This window comes from Lutra lutra, chromosome 15 (assembly GCF_902655055.1).
Source record: "Lutra lutra chromosome 15, mLutLut1.2, whole genome shotgun sequence".
Classification (NCBI taxonomy): Eukaryota; Metazoa; Chordata; class Mammalia; order Carnivora; family Mustelidae; genus Lutra; species Lutra lutra.
Window position 1 is genome coordinate 28302847 of NC_062292.1, and position 14873 is coordinate 28317719.

The 14873-nt window shown below is 36.4% G+C and overlaps 1 protein-coding gene across 4 annotated transcripts in view; it reads left to right on the forward strand.

The window, feature by feature from the left end:
* The window catches only part of RC3H1 (ring finger and CCCH-type domains 1), an 85155-nt gene extending 71345 nt beyond the window's left edge, over positions 1-13810 (forward strand). For 3 of the 4 annotated variants that reach the window (XM_047704087.1, XM_047704089.1, XM_047704088.1), the window contains exons 15-20: positions 223-436; positions 1577-1667; positions 1919-2051; positions 3652-3822; positions 4715-4830; positions 6172-13810. In XM_047704087.1, coding sequence (XP_047560043.1) covers positions 223-436; positions 1577-1667; positions 1919-2051; positions 3652-3822; positions 4715-4830; positions 6172-6322 — 876 coding nt within the window. In that variant the 3' untranslated portion in view covers positions 6323-13810. The remainder of the gene's footprint in view (positions 1-222; positions 437-1576; positions 1668-1918; positions 2052-3651; positions 3823-4714; positions 4831-6171) is intronic. The other variant, XM_047704090.1, reaches the window with a different exon arrangement.
* Positions 13811-14873: the final 1063 nt, after the last annotated feature.

The window sequence follows — 14873 nt, forward strand, 5'->3', positions numbered from 1 at the left end:
TGTATATTAGAATGTATATACATGTACTGGGTCATGATGTAAGATGTATTTCTTATTGTGATCGGAGGTTTAAAAAGCAATGTTTACGATGACAAGCAAATTATTTTAGTCCTACCAATAAAGACATTATACTCTTTTTTTTTAAAACCTTACCACAGAGCTGGAGGAAATAATGTTAGAGATCTAAGTGTAGGGTGGATTTCTCATTTTACTTTTTCCCAGAATGTGGAGAGTAAAGGGATAAGAGATCAGCGACTGGATCTTCAGAGAAGAGCAGCAGAAACCAGTGATGATGACCTTATCCCATTTGGAGACCGACCAACTGTATCTCGGTTTGGTGCCATCTCTCGAACCTCCAAAACAATATACCAGGGAGCTGGTCCAATGCAGGCCATGGCACCTCAGGGAGCTCCCACAAAACCTATTAATATTTCAGGTAAGAATCGAAGGTAAGCTGATCTAGTGGGTTCTTATTCATGACTTTCAGCCGCCATCCCTACTCCCCATTTACTGTGAGTACTTTACATAATCTTCCAAGGCAGTAATCTTTTAAACTCTTGCATGGTATTTATCCCTATAAATAGGTAATTAATAACCCGGAGAATTCTAAGGGTACAAACTAAAATGTCTCTTTGTGAAGATTGCCTATGTTGGTTGTGTGTTAATAGCTATGTTGCTTTTATTAAAATAATACATTCTCGGGGCGCCTGGGTGGCTCAACGGGTTAAAGCCTCTGCCTTCGGCTCAGGTCATGATCCCGGGGTCCTGGGCTCGAGCCCCACATCGGGCTCTCGGCAGGGAGCCTGCTTCCTCCTCTCTCTCTGCCTACCTCTGCCTACTTGTGATCTCTGTCTGTCAAATAAATAAATAAAATCTTTAAGAAAATAATAATAATACATTTTCATTTTAAAAAATTGAAATGGGTGCCTGGGTGGCTCAGTTGGTTAAGTGTTGGACTCTTGATTGCAGTTCAGGTCTTGATCTCAGGGTTGTGAGTTCGAGTGCTGCCAAAAGAAAGAAAAAGAAAGAAGGAGTTACAAAGACTGGTATCATTTATTTATTTATTTGTTTGTTTGTTTATTTTTATTTATTTTTATTTGACAGACAGATCACAAGTAGGCAGAGGCAGGCAGAGAGAGAGAGGAGGAGGAGGCAGGCTCCCTGCCGAGCAGAGAGCCCGACGTGAGGCTCAATCCCAGGACCCTGGGACCATGACCTGAGCCGAAGGCAGAGGCTTTAACCACTGAGCCACCCGGGCGCCCCAAGACTGGTATCTTTTAGTAAGGAAAAAACATCAGTACCCTCTTCCATTAGTGGACATCTTTCCAGATAGCTGTGTATAAAATATGCCTGTGCTTTTTAGGTTATGGCTATCTTATTTTTTTTTTTAAATTTTATTTATTTATTTATTTATTTGAGCCACTGTGGGGCTCAATCCTAGGACCCTGGGATCATAACCTGAGCAAAAGGCAGACGCTTAACATCTGGGAGCCACCCAGGCACCCCAGATTATGGCTACCTTAAAAGAATGAAATCTCTGAATTGCATCATCCCACAGTAAATTATTCTCTTACAGATTATAGTCCATATGGAACCCATGGTGGCTGGGGAGGTTCTCCATATTCAACTCATCAAAACATTCCTTCTCAGGGACACTTCAGTGAGAGGTATGAGTCATTCTTTTTACTTTTATAAACCTTTAAAAATTATTCAGCTTTTCTTAGTTTATTTTTCTTGTCAATGATTTTTATTATTTTCATTATGAAGTAACACAGATTTTTATGTCAGCACAGTAGTAGATCAAACCTAGTGGGGGTTTGTTTGTTTTCTTTCAATTTGGTTTTTTTTAGTTGCAGTATAGTTGACACAAAATGTTACATTAGGTCAATAATATTTTATCCTTTCTTTCCCACCAAAGGGAGAGAATGTCCATGTCAGAAGTGGCCAGTCATGGAAAACCCCTTCCATCTGCTGAGAGGGAACAGCTGCGACTAGAATTGCAACAACTAAACCATCAAATTAGCCAACAGACTCAGCTACGTGGGCTAGAGGTACCAGCCTACAGATATTTTTTTCATTCCAATTTTTGAAGGGTTCTCAAAGAGGTTTTAAAAGGAAGAACTTTTAAGGTACTATGAACATAAAAACTTAAGGGCTGTTTCTTCAAAGAATTTAAGTACTTAAGAATTCAGTGTGGGATAATAGGAAATTTAGAATTTCTATTCCATGAAAATAGAAAACAGATTATCTAAAAATTTCCCAGCAGAAACTTCGATTCCCTGATGGCACATTTAAGGTATACAGTTTTTATCAACAAATGCTTTTAGCTTAACATTTTTCATTTTTCACACTGCCTTTCTTAATTTAAAAAAATTTTCCTTTAATCCTCCACATTTATTTATATATCTTCAAAAGATAGAATTTTAGAACTTGGACTTAAAAAAGAGCCCCTGTATAGCGATTGTACCTTTCATTAATCTACTTCTTTGAGTTTATAAGTTACCAATCACAGGTCCTGACTGACCCTTACAATGACCCGATCATGTAGGTTCGGCAAGTGGTATAGTCCCCCTCTTCTGGTTGAAGGATAGGAGTTTCACAGAGGTTGAAATATAAACCCAACTCTTCCTACTCCAAATTCAATGTTCTTTCCACCATATTGCCTGACACTTAAAGAGAAAAAAATATCTGAAAACAAAGAATTTTTAAAATTCTTTAAAGTGCCACATAAAGAAGACGGTTTTGTTTGCTTTACTTACATGGGAGCATATTTGAATTTAGAAAACTGAAGACATTCTACTGATAAATACATTGATCCCTTCTGGAGAAGAAGTAACAATCAGAACATTAGTTGTTACCTTTCTACCAAAGTCTTTGATAAGGAAGGCACCCCTTTGAGAATAAGTTTTTAACTAATTCTTAGATTCCCTCATTACGAAGACAAATAGGAGATTGTGTTTTTTGGAACACATGTCTGACTTGTGCTCTTATGTAAGCAATTAGGCTTAGAATATTTTTTAACTATGTAACACATTTCATCTTCTTGTGCCATTATTTTATTTACACTGGTCTAGAACTTATTCCTGATTCCTATTGTTAAAAAAAAAAATAGAATGCTGTGTTTATGTCCTTCTTTAGTTGATTAGCTTTTTAAAGATTCAGACCATTAACTGCAAGTATTATTTCTTACCCTGCTAGGTCATGGCTTTTGTCTTATTTGAAACTTGTAGACCCATTTTCTGTTCCAAAAAAATAAACAGCATCATTTGGAAGTTTGCCAACATATTTAACTCAGTATGGTTAAATGTCCTTGCCATTACTGAGGTTTCATTGAAATAAATTGCAGGATTTACTTCAGAAAATTCCATTTAAAAGAGGGGAAGAAATATGCATTTATACTTGATTTCTCTTTCAAATCAAGTAAGAGCAATTTATCCCTAAGATTAAATTACTGTTTAGTAAGTTTAAATCCCCTGGTTTTTCTTTTTAGTTCAAATGGCACTCAAAAGAGATAGAACCTTATAGTGTCATTTTTATTGCAAATATCTTCATGATAAACTACTTGAAGCAATGGTCTGAAATTGGGCCTGGTCATTCTGTGCATGGTGTGAAATGTGTTGAGTTGTGTATGTGCTTGGCTTTATGTACTAGGCTGTTAGTAACAGGCTGGTGTTGCAGAGGGAGGTGAACACCCTGGCAGGCCAGTCACAGCCCCCACCACCACCTCCAAAGTGGCCTGGAATGATTTCAAGTGAGCAGTTGAGCTTGGAACTGCACCAGGTGGAAAGGGAAATCGGAAAGAGAACCCGGGAACTGAGTATGGTGAGTGTTCTGGTGGGAAAGCATGGGAGCCGGGATAGGTGAAAAGGAAAGCTTCTGTGTAGTGATGTCGGAGAACTCATGACTCTAGAGCTCTAGAATCATCACCCCAAGGCACTCCAGTGAGTGGTTAATACTTAGAATAAGTTTCATGAGGATGAGCTAGTTCCCTTTTTTATTCAGTCCTCTTCTCATTCCCTTTTGGTTTGAGTGTGTTCTCGGTCTTAGGAATTCTGCATTATGAAAAACTTTAAGGCAGTTAATTGTACAATATTAAATTACTGTTAAATATCCTGGTTAGGGAAGATGAGGTTGGGGTTTATGATTTTGTGAATATGTGTTCACAAATAGCATTCTGGTTTTTATAGCCTTTAGTTATTGAAGACCTGTTTTTTGTTATGAGTAAAATGCGATCTATACTTTCCTTATTGAGGAATTGTATCCATGGATATACTTAGGGTTTGCTTCCTAGTGCATGAGTACTGGTGTTAGTAAATTTTGGATTTTGGGCGATTGAACCATTCCCCCCGGTTGCACGTTAAATTGACTCTTTGGTTGCATAATTTTCACGTTCTTTCCAAGCAAATAAATGGGCTTTTTCATTTTTCTGGCTTCAGTAAGCACATTATAGGTAGTTATTACATTTTGGCTTACCTTTTCTAAGTTATCAGTTTTTCTAACTTGAGGCATTTGCCCCCTTGTTTTCTGGCTTGGATAGTGAGCAAGTGTACTCTATTATTATCATGTATGTCTCCCTTTTAGGCTGCCCATTTCTTTGGTCATTTTATAAAAGTGTATATGATTTGTGAATTATCAATTTGTATTATCTGTATTTGGTCTCTCATTAGCACCATTAAATAGAAGATAACTGAATTTACTTCCTTCTCTTTCAAAGGAGAACCAGTGTTCCCTGGACATGAAAAGCAAATTGAATACAAGTCAGCAAGCTGAAAATGGACAACCAGAACCACAAAATAAGGTTCCAGCTGAGGACCTTACATTGACATTCAGGTAAAGGAAGGAACATTGTTATAGTCTTACATTATGCAGTCTTGACAGAAGTATCCTCATAAATATGATTTGTTTTTAAAATTATCATTCTGTATACATTAAGAATATTTTCACATAGGGGTGCTTGGGTGGTTCAGTGGGTTAAACCACTGCCTTCGGCTCAGGTCATGATCTCAGGGTCCTGGGATCGAGTCCCGCATCGGGCTCTCTGCTCGGCAGGGGGCCTGCTTCCCTTTCTCTCTCTGCCTGCCTCTCCATCTACTTGTGATCTCTCTCTGTCAAATAAATAAAATCTTTAAAAAAAAAAAAAATATTTTCAGATAAATTTAGATATAAAACTTGGAAGTTTAGAACAGGTTCAAAACTGAATTATCTGTTAATACCTAAAAATTAATTTTTCTGGCTCCATTTCTTCTTTCCTATTTTTTAGTTTATTTAAAGCCAGTGTTAACATTTTGCTGTAGACCTTTCCAGCCCTTCTAAAGTATGTGGGGATTTAGCCTTTTCAAATCCACCTTCCACCCCATCCCCTTGGTTTTTAATTCGGTCTATCCCATATCATCTAGAGGTGGAGGGATACATGTTAACTCTTTGTGAACAACCCTGCAATAAACAGGTTTGTAGTAGTTCTTTATGTGCACAGCTGTCATTATTTCTTCAGGGTAGTTTGAAGTCATTTGTGGCATAGTCCTGAATTACTCTCCTGATGATTGCATAGCAATAATTTCTAATGCCCTGTTGCTTTCAGGCTTAGTGTTTAGCTAATTAAATCGATGCATTGTCCTGAGTTCTAAATAATTTCTTGTACTTGTAAGCCTGGTAAAGCAGGGGTCAGAGCTTTTAGTCCAGATAGTAAGAATTTAAAATTAGGGGTCTTACAGTCTCTGTGGAGAAACTCTCAGTTCTGCCCTTGTAGTGTGAAAGCAGCCATAAACAATCCATGAACAGATGGGCAAGCTATGTTTCAGTAAAACTATACTTACAAAAACAGGCATTGCTTAGCCTTAGTTTGCCAACCCCTATGCTTAAACCATGGACATCGAACTGTAAATTAAAATCCAAAAAGCTACTTGCATATTTTTCCATACTAGTAAAAGAAAGGTCCTATTTTTTTTTTTTAAGATTTATTTATTTAACACAGAGAGATCACAAATAGGCAGATAGCCCAATGTGGGGCTCGATCCCAAGACCCTGAGACCATGACCTGAGCTGAAGGCAGAGGCTTAACCCACTGAGCCACCCAGGTGCCACAAGAAAGACCCTATTGATTTTATTCTGCTAATACTCATTTTTATCTCTCTCCTTATTTAAAATTCCAACTTTTTTTTTATATGTTAACAGCGATGTACCAAATGGCTCAGCTTTGACACAAGAGAATATCAGCCTCCTGTCAAACAAGACCAGCTCTCTGAACCTGTCAGAGGACCCCGAGGGAGGAGGTGACAACAATGACTCCCAGAGAGCAGGAGTCACACCCACTTCTGCTCCCTAAATTATGAAGAGTCCAACGTTTATCTTTTGCTCCTGATTAATTTGTGGGGCATAGGGGTAGGAGAACAGATAACTTCTAAACTTTTTCTCTGAGAGTGGTCAGAGAAATCAAGGAAAAGTAGCGGAGGCAATGTGCACAAACACCACTACTAAAAACAAACCCTGCACATAGTTCACATTAATGCATTTTTTAATTTAAAAAAAAAAGAAAAAGAAAAAGAAAATTAGCAGTATCTGCAAGCAATTCAGATTAAATTTGTTTTTGTTCTGTGAATGAACTTTATTTTAATAACTTTGGACGCCTTGGATCCAGGGCTTTAAAAAAAAAGAAGATATTATATATACACTCTGTTTGATTAATTGTATGATCTTAATGAAGTAGGTTTTTCTTGTATTTTGGTATTATTACATACCCAGTGTATAATTCCTTACCCCCAGTCCTATCCAATGTTTGCAAACCCCATAAATTAAGACAGACAGAAAGCACCAGACTGTGAGAATTTGGTGGTGCTTGAGAAACAAAGAGACAGTAGTAGACTAGTTATTAGAAAATGTGCAGCAAACCAACTTTTCCAAGAGCTATTACTTGAAAGTCATAATTTTCTTTCTCTTTCTGGTTACTGGCCTCATATGTATGTTTTTCATATGGCACTAAAACTTTTGGTTTTCGCTTTTTCAGAGAGATAATTACCAATTAATTTTTTGAAGTCCTCACTTCCATATTAAGGATCCATGTCATTCTCTTAATGTAATCAGAAAGTCAGGCCAATATGGTAGGCTCTTTGATTAGTTTAAATGGAGATGATTTTAAGAATGAACTGTAACTTACTAGTACTGAAAATACATGGTCAGTGTATTACCTGTACTAAGCGGATGGTTGGAAATTTGGAGCTGTGCTCTTTCAAATTAAACTTCTGCTAAAATCATAAAATGTATTAAAAAAAAATCAGCCATGTTTTAAAACTGCAACACTTGACTTGAACTGAAAATGAACAGTCATCTTATTTCAGTGGATGTTTTTATTTTGTTTTACTGTCAAAACCCAAAAGTATAAAATCACATGAAAGCCACTGGCTTTCGAGTAGATTTGGCAAATACACACTGCCCAGATCGTAAGGATAGTTATGAATTGACTAGTTGTTGTTCAGAATCATTGGCACCATTAGGTCGTAAATATCTAAAAGTCAGTTTTCTTAGACTTGACTTTACAGTAGTGAAGAGATTCTTCGTAAAAGTGTTGAAAAGAATAAGGAAGAATTTTTTTAATTTAGTTCTGCTGCACATATTCTGATGCCATGTGTCTATACTGAACTAAGACCCTCTAGAACATGTTTAGTGGGGATTATTTGATGTAGTCACCCTCCCCATCCCTCCGTTTGCCTGATTTTTTAAAACTTTCCCTTTCTGGACTATACTACTAAAACAGAAAGCACTGGTTATGTAATAAGTTACTGCATTGCTTTGGTTGGGTAAAAGCAAGAGTTTGTATTTTTCTTGTTTCTTATTTTCTTAACCCTTAACTCCTGCTGAGGTCATAACAACCTCAGTGTAAGCTCTGTGTCCATCATACTGTTAACTGAAATAAATGGGGGGAGGGGGGAGGGAAATACAGTCCTGCCATTGCCTACCAGTAGGAGAGTCCAAACAGAACACTCTTTTGAGTAGCGATTATTTAATTTGCCCAGTCAAGGCACCGTGTTTATATACTATTTCACATTGAATTTGATTATGCCCTACAGACCTGGCTGGTCAAGGATTTGATATACACATATTGGCTTGGGATTCGAGCTTTCTTTTTTATTTAAATAAAAATTTATATATATTATATATATATACATATATACATAGCTATATCTGTATATATATTGGGTATGTTTTAAGGATTTTTTCGCATGAGCGCAGCTGTTGCGATAAAATGACTGATTGGGAGGTAGAAGCACTGAATGAAGATGAGGCATTTTTTCAGTTGATATCATATTTTCCTTTTTTAAAAAATACACACTTGCTTTTTTTGCTTTTTTGTTTGTTTTCGTTTTTGCTTGAAACCCTCTTATATGTAAGTGCTTATTGTTTTTTGGGAGAAGGAGAGAAACTTTGTATGTCTGACAGAGTCCCAAGATTTTTCATTTCTTTGTATAACTATAAAAGGCAACATTCTTGGCCTCCAACCTTCTGTAGGCAGATTTGGGCAGATCTTATTTCTCATTTGGACATGTTCGATAATTCCTAAATTTTAGAAGCAGTTGGTTCAGTTTGGAACTCAGAATGATTCTGGTATTAGGGAATTTTTGAGTATTGATTTTGTTGAAGTTCAGAATAAAAGTAAAATTCTATTTTGGAAATCCATTGACACATCTAATAAGTCAACTTCTGTTATTTTTATATCCTCCAAATACCCTCCCTTTGCTTCCACCATTTTTATTTCATAAGCTAGGCAGGAATAGGTAGTATTTCTATTATGAATAAAACCAGAAAAGCCACTATTTTGAATTGACTTAAAATCGTCCCTTTCACTTTTTAAGGTAATTTCATTGGTGATGGGGGTGGGGGGCAGATCACTTAAATTGTAGCCTTAATTCTAGCTGTACCTCAGTAAGGCCCCACACACTCTAGAGGAAATCTGGTTGGGTAGAAAGGCAGAAGAATGATAGCCTATCCCACTGTGCCTTTAACTTACCTATTTTAACTTACCTTACTTAACTTACTTATTGGTCATTCTGCCTTATCTCAGTGGAAATTCTTAAAACTTTCCTAGTACCCCCAAGCAGCTTTAGAAATTAAATAAAACTCCAAAGTTTGGATTTTTTTTTTCCTTTTCCCTTGCTCTGTGATACACTTTGTGAAACGATGAACCTGTAAGGGTAAGCAGCCTTTTTGGGCAAAACTGCTTGACTCTTTTTTTAACTGCTTGACTCTTCAGCTGCTGTTTTTTTTTTTTTTTTTTTTTTTTTTTGTCAAAACCTGTGAAAGGGATTGTTTTTTGGGGGTTTTTTGTTTTTGTTTTTGTCTTTGTTTTTCGCTTTTAAAATGTATGCATTTAGAGACAGTTAAATCAGTCAAATAGGAAATACAGTTTTTATGCTTTCTACTTAGTAAATATTAATTCCTTCTGGAGATGACTTTATTTGCTTTTCATTGAATTCAGAAGCAAGACTGACATCACAGATGAACGTGAGCAATTCTGAGAGGGTGAAGGTAGGAGTATAGTAATCATTGTGTTCACTCTTGTTTAGATAACAAAACCAGAATCTTATTATAGCTAGGAATATAAAAGTACTTTTTTTTTCCCCCAAGGTATCTCTGGAAAAGTGTAGAAGAGCTAAGAATAAGGTATCTACACATAGTTTCCTAACTTATATATAGTTCTTTTACCTTATAGATACTGTCACAAGATAAGTCCAGTAGCTGCCCTGTCTTGGGTAATTTACAGAAGCTAAAGTGACCAAAGATCCATTCCTTATAACTTTTGTAATCAAAAGAACAGTTAGTTATAGCATAGGTTTCTAGTAATAGTATTCACATGATAAGACACTATTTCTAATGCCAGTTATAAATATCCAAATACTCAGAATGTATAAAAAATTATTTGGTATGGCATTAATGTGGCTGATTCCCTTCTCTCATCGTATTTCCCTTCCCTCTGGACTTCCCCATGCATTTATTCTTTTGCCTAAAAGACATAAAATTGGTATGATTCTCATTTGCTACCATGAATGTGTAACTCCATCAGACTTTCCATAGGTCTTCAGGGTTGGAGCTCAAAGTTTGTTTTGTTTTTTTTTTCCTGACTTTTTTCTGTCTTGCAAATTCCCCTTGACTTACCCACTGCCCTCCCCAATCTGCAACAGTGACAGTTTGCTGCCTCAAAACAGAGCATTCAAATGAATTCGCTTAGCCAATAACTTCTGTGAAGTTGCCTTTTCTAATGGTGTTATTACTCAGTGATGCACAAATGTGGTATTTGCCCTACTGGTAGGCAAACAAAGGTCTGGTTAAGAATGGTAACCTGCTGTTTTCTTTAAAGGAGAGCCAAAGACTTGTGCTTTACTCTGTTTTGGTTTTGGGGGAAATAGCCATTTTGATTGTGAAACCTTTTAGTATTTGTCAGTTGATTGTACTGTGTAAGTAGATTTATCTAAAGATAACTGTTAAAGGTAGCTGGCCTTATAAAATGTAAAAGTAATGAAAATTCACTAGTTTCTCTAAACCAGTGAATGTCATCTTTTACAATATTGTGTGTAAGTAGACCCCCTGTTTTTTGAGATTATCTTGTTATGATAGCATCTTGTGTGTTTTGGTTTTGTACTTGTGTCTGGAAGGACAATCTCTATCACTATGGTCAAGCTATGAGACTGGGTAAAAGAATTCATGAGCATGTGACTGGTGAGAAATAAACTATAGTCACTGCATGTCTACGATTATATTTGGATTTGGAGAAAAACATTCTCTTCACTAAAAAGTATTTGAGCGCTTTGAAATACAAATGGTGACGGATGGAGGTCTTACCATCTTTTTTCCACTTCATTTTTGCTCATTTTAAAGAACTGAGTAAAGGTTTCATAATTTTAAATTTACCTGTTAAAAGCACCTGTAATGATACATATTTTGTAAAAGGAAAGATCCAGTTACTTTTTTGGAGAAATTAATGATCTGCCTGGAAATTAACTTCAGTGTTTATCTAGATTTGTCCCCTAAAAGAGCCTGATTGTGTTTATTTTTAGTTGGTGATACCTGGTGATAGTGTTACAAGATGATCTCTTCCCTGAAAAGTCAGCCTGTCCTTTTAGAAAAAAAATTAGAGGAACTAAACTAAAGCAGATTTCACTTTCAACAGTAGGGATTGAACAAACAAGCAGTCTACTGCTGTCATCATTTTACCCATTTTGCTGGTCCTCATTCATACCTTTCTACCTTGGACAGCTATGACTTTTATATTTATTTGTGCTTCAGCTCAGCTTTATGAAATTTTCCTGCTGAAAGGATTTACTGGGAGTTATAGGTGGATTGCAGTTAATATTTTATTAAATTCTTTATTCAGTTTTTCTGAGCCATTTGAAAAAGAAAGCTGTTTTTGTCAAAAGGTACTGTTAATTGTAGTAAATACCAACTTAAGATTTGGTTTTTAAGATTTTATTGCTTTGACTGCTAAAGATGTTTTCACGTATAAAATATTCTAATTGATAAGTAATACTAGCTATGATGTTAATAATAGGACACTGCCACCACCAGGAAGAAGTAACACCTTTTAATAATAAATGTGTTCCCAATAGGTGGGTTTTCAATACTGCACTGAAGAAAGTGGGTAGAGCCCTTTGAAATTGTTGTGATAAAGGGACTTAACCTCATCACTGGAATCCTCCTTTTCAGAGCCTCTGAATTTTCAGCCAAACACTGAATTTACTTTGAATTTTATTCCTAAACAAAACATCCCTAGAGTAATAACCTTTGTTTTCACAAGAAAATAAGGCACAATAACCCAAGAGAGAAGTTAAACCTCAAGATAATATTGTGTCCAAAAATGTGTATTTAGAAAAGTTAAATCCTGTGGAGTTAGTATATGTATGTATATGTATGTATATCTATACACACACACACACACACACACGACAAGGTGACTTATTTTATTGTACTGAGGTCTGTTTCTGGTTGTTTTTGTTTTGTTTTGCTGTTTTTAACTCTGCATAGACAGAGCTCACAAGTCTTTGGCTTCCATTTTAGGTTGTACACTCAGAGTCATCTTATAACTGGAAACTATCAGACAGCCCCTGCCCCCCACCCCAGCCAGTGCATGAAAGAGTCATGAAAAGGATGGAAAGAAACTATTGGATAATTGGTTGCCTGGATGTTGTTGGGTTTTGGTTTGGGGGGGGGTTGCCTATTGTTGTTTTTTAAAATCACCATTTATAGTGTAATCACTGATTGACTGCCATTCTTACAATAGTATCTAAACAACCCTGTAATTTATTCCTCTGATTTAAAGGTATTTGAAGCTTTTGTTTATCATTTTTACATCCTCTTTTCAACGAAGGCACTGTCCTGAGAGCTACTTTTTCCAGGTGTGTTGTTGCCCACATTTTCATTGCCATACCCCACATCCCAACCCACCCCAATCGCCCTTCATCCTCTTCTTACCTTCTGGAAATGAAAGGAACTTGCAGGGGAATTTTCTTTTTTCCATTTTATTCACTGATCAGAGGCCTTGTTGTCTTACTTTATGATGATACTCTAACTTTTTGGAACAAGAGCAGTGGAAAAAGTTAATTAAGATGATGAACAAAATCTTTTACCCACTGAAGCATTTTCCAGTTGTGAGATTCCTCTTTGTGTGTGGTCTCCCCTTGTTCCTCCTGCTACCCTTTTCCCATGACTATGGTCAATTTGGTCTTTAGGCTCATACCAGTCTCCCCGAGACATTCTGCAGTCATTATCACCTTTTTGGGTGGATTTTATTTTGTTTTATTTTGGTTTTTGGTTTTTTGTTTTTTAAAAAACTTTTTAACATTGATGCATATTTGCTTGGGATAGAGCTTGTGTACTTTACCAATCGTATTGATTGTATGTGATTGTGCCCTGCAGAGGTATATTTAACAAGACAAAAATAATTGAGGTTAATAAAGGAGCCCATGAGATTTGAGTCAGGTTATAGATGACTTCATGAAATCACTTAGTTTTGGACAGTGAGAATTTATATCTCCTATTCTTATAAATCAGTGCTAGACAAAGTACCATTTTTAAAAAGTTCTCTTGAATTCCTATTTTTTTCCTTGCCTCAGCTCCCTGTTTATTCTTGCCTGTCTCCACCCACCTGTTCAGGAATAAAAATATTGTCTTAAAGTGACAGCTGATTTTTAAATTGCTAAAGTTTGTGAAATTTTACTTTTTCCAGGTGTTTTCAACTTTCTAAAAAAAGAAATGAAAATAAATGGGTTGGAATTTCACAAACTGTGAATAGTTCTTGAGATTCTGGCAAACTGTGAAATCTTATTTGAAGACTATCTCTTGAAAGTTGTGGTTTTGGAATAGGAAGAAAAAAACCCTGTTGGAAATGGACCATTTTCTTCTCTTTTTAATGTGTTTATATTTCCAGTTTTTAAATAGCCTTCAAAACAAGTGAGGTGGAAATAAAGAGTAATAGGAAGATGTTTAGGGCAGCAGAATTCTGGGTCTGAATGAGTACATGTTATACTTGTCAGGTTTTTAAGAGGGTTAAGTCCATCTTTATCAATTTTGTATTACTTGTGTGCATGTTGTTTATATCAAAGATGCCACATTTTGTTAAAATGCTATTTCTTTTATTACCGTGGAAACTGACTCAGCCTCATGTTGCTCCTAACTAGTGTTTAAAGCTCCCATGAGTTGCAGATAAAAGGGTTATTGTAACAAGTAGAAGGAGGTGATTCACCTTTTGGTTTGTAAATATATGAAAGTGTCTACAAGGTCTTTATCTGCTTTCTGTCAGCATTTATATTAAATGATAAATTAATGAGGAGAAATGTGTAGTCTTTTTTATAAACGAGTCTGTGCCATTTTATTCTAACCTTGGGATTGTTATACCTTTTTTTATGTGAAAAATGGAGAATTAGATAAAAACATACTTGCAGTAGCCAATTTTGTAGAAATATCATAGGAATTACTCCAACCTTAAATACACTATAATCCATATTCCTTCATATGTTCTAAAGCTATTGCACAGTAAAGGTGGTGCATTTGAGATCCTAGCATCAGTAGTCAGTGAGACTCCAGGGCTAATAACCAGAGTTCTGGTTCTTTTTTTTTTTTTTTTTTTTTTTTAATTTATTACTTATCTTTATAAGCCACTTCCTAATCAGGACCTTCTTTTATGTTTAAGCAGCATGGACTTCCTGTGGGTACCTTCCTGATGCAAATATTTTTTGTCTTTCCATCCTGACTTCTAATTGTCCTGAAATCCCCACCCATTAGTCATTCCTTGCAGTTGGAGTGTGTATAGGTTGATTTTCTCCTAGACACTGGTGTAAAATATGCCTTAGTCAGCAATTCAGTGGCATGAAGAAGGAAAAAGGGGAGGGGAAGGGGCTGCTAGATTCAAAAGAAGGTTAAGACAAAAAGAAAAATACAACATGTGGAATTTATTTGGATCCTGAATCAAATGTGGGGGGAAAATTTTTTTTTAAATTTTACTTATTTGACAGACAGCAAGAGAGGAAACACAAACAGGGGGAGTGGGTGAGGGAAAAGCAGGCTTCCCACTGAGCAGAGAGCCCGATGCAGGGCTCGATCCCAGGACCCTGAGATCATGACCCGAACCGAAAGCAGAGCCACCAAGGCACCCGTACAGAAAAGTAATATACCTAAACAGTGAAGGTTATTTTCACCTCCTATCAACAATTATCAATTAGGTATCTTTGGTACCACACCTGACCTCAAGGGAATCAACCATAGTAAAAGAAAGGTTAAGGGGCATCTGGGTGGCTCAGTGGGTTAAAGCCTCTGCCTTCAGCTCAGGTCAGGATCCCAGGAGCCTGGGATCGAGCCCTGCATCGAGCTCTCTGCTCAGCGGGAAGCCTGCTTCC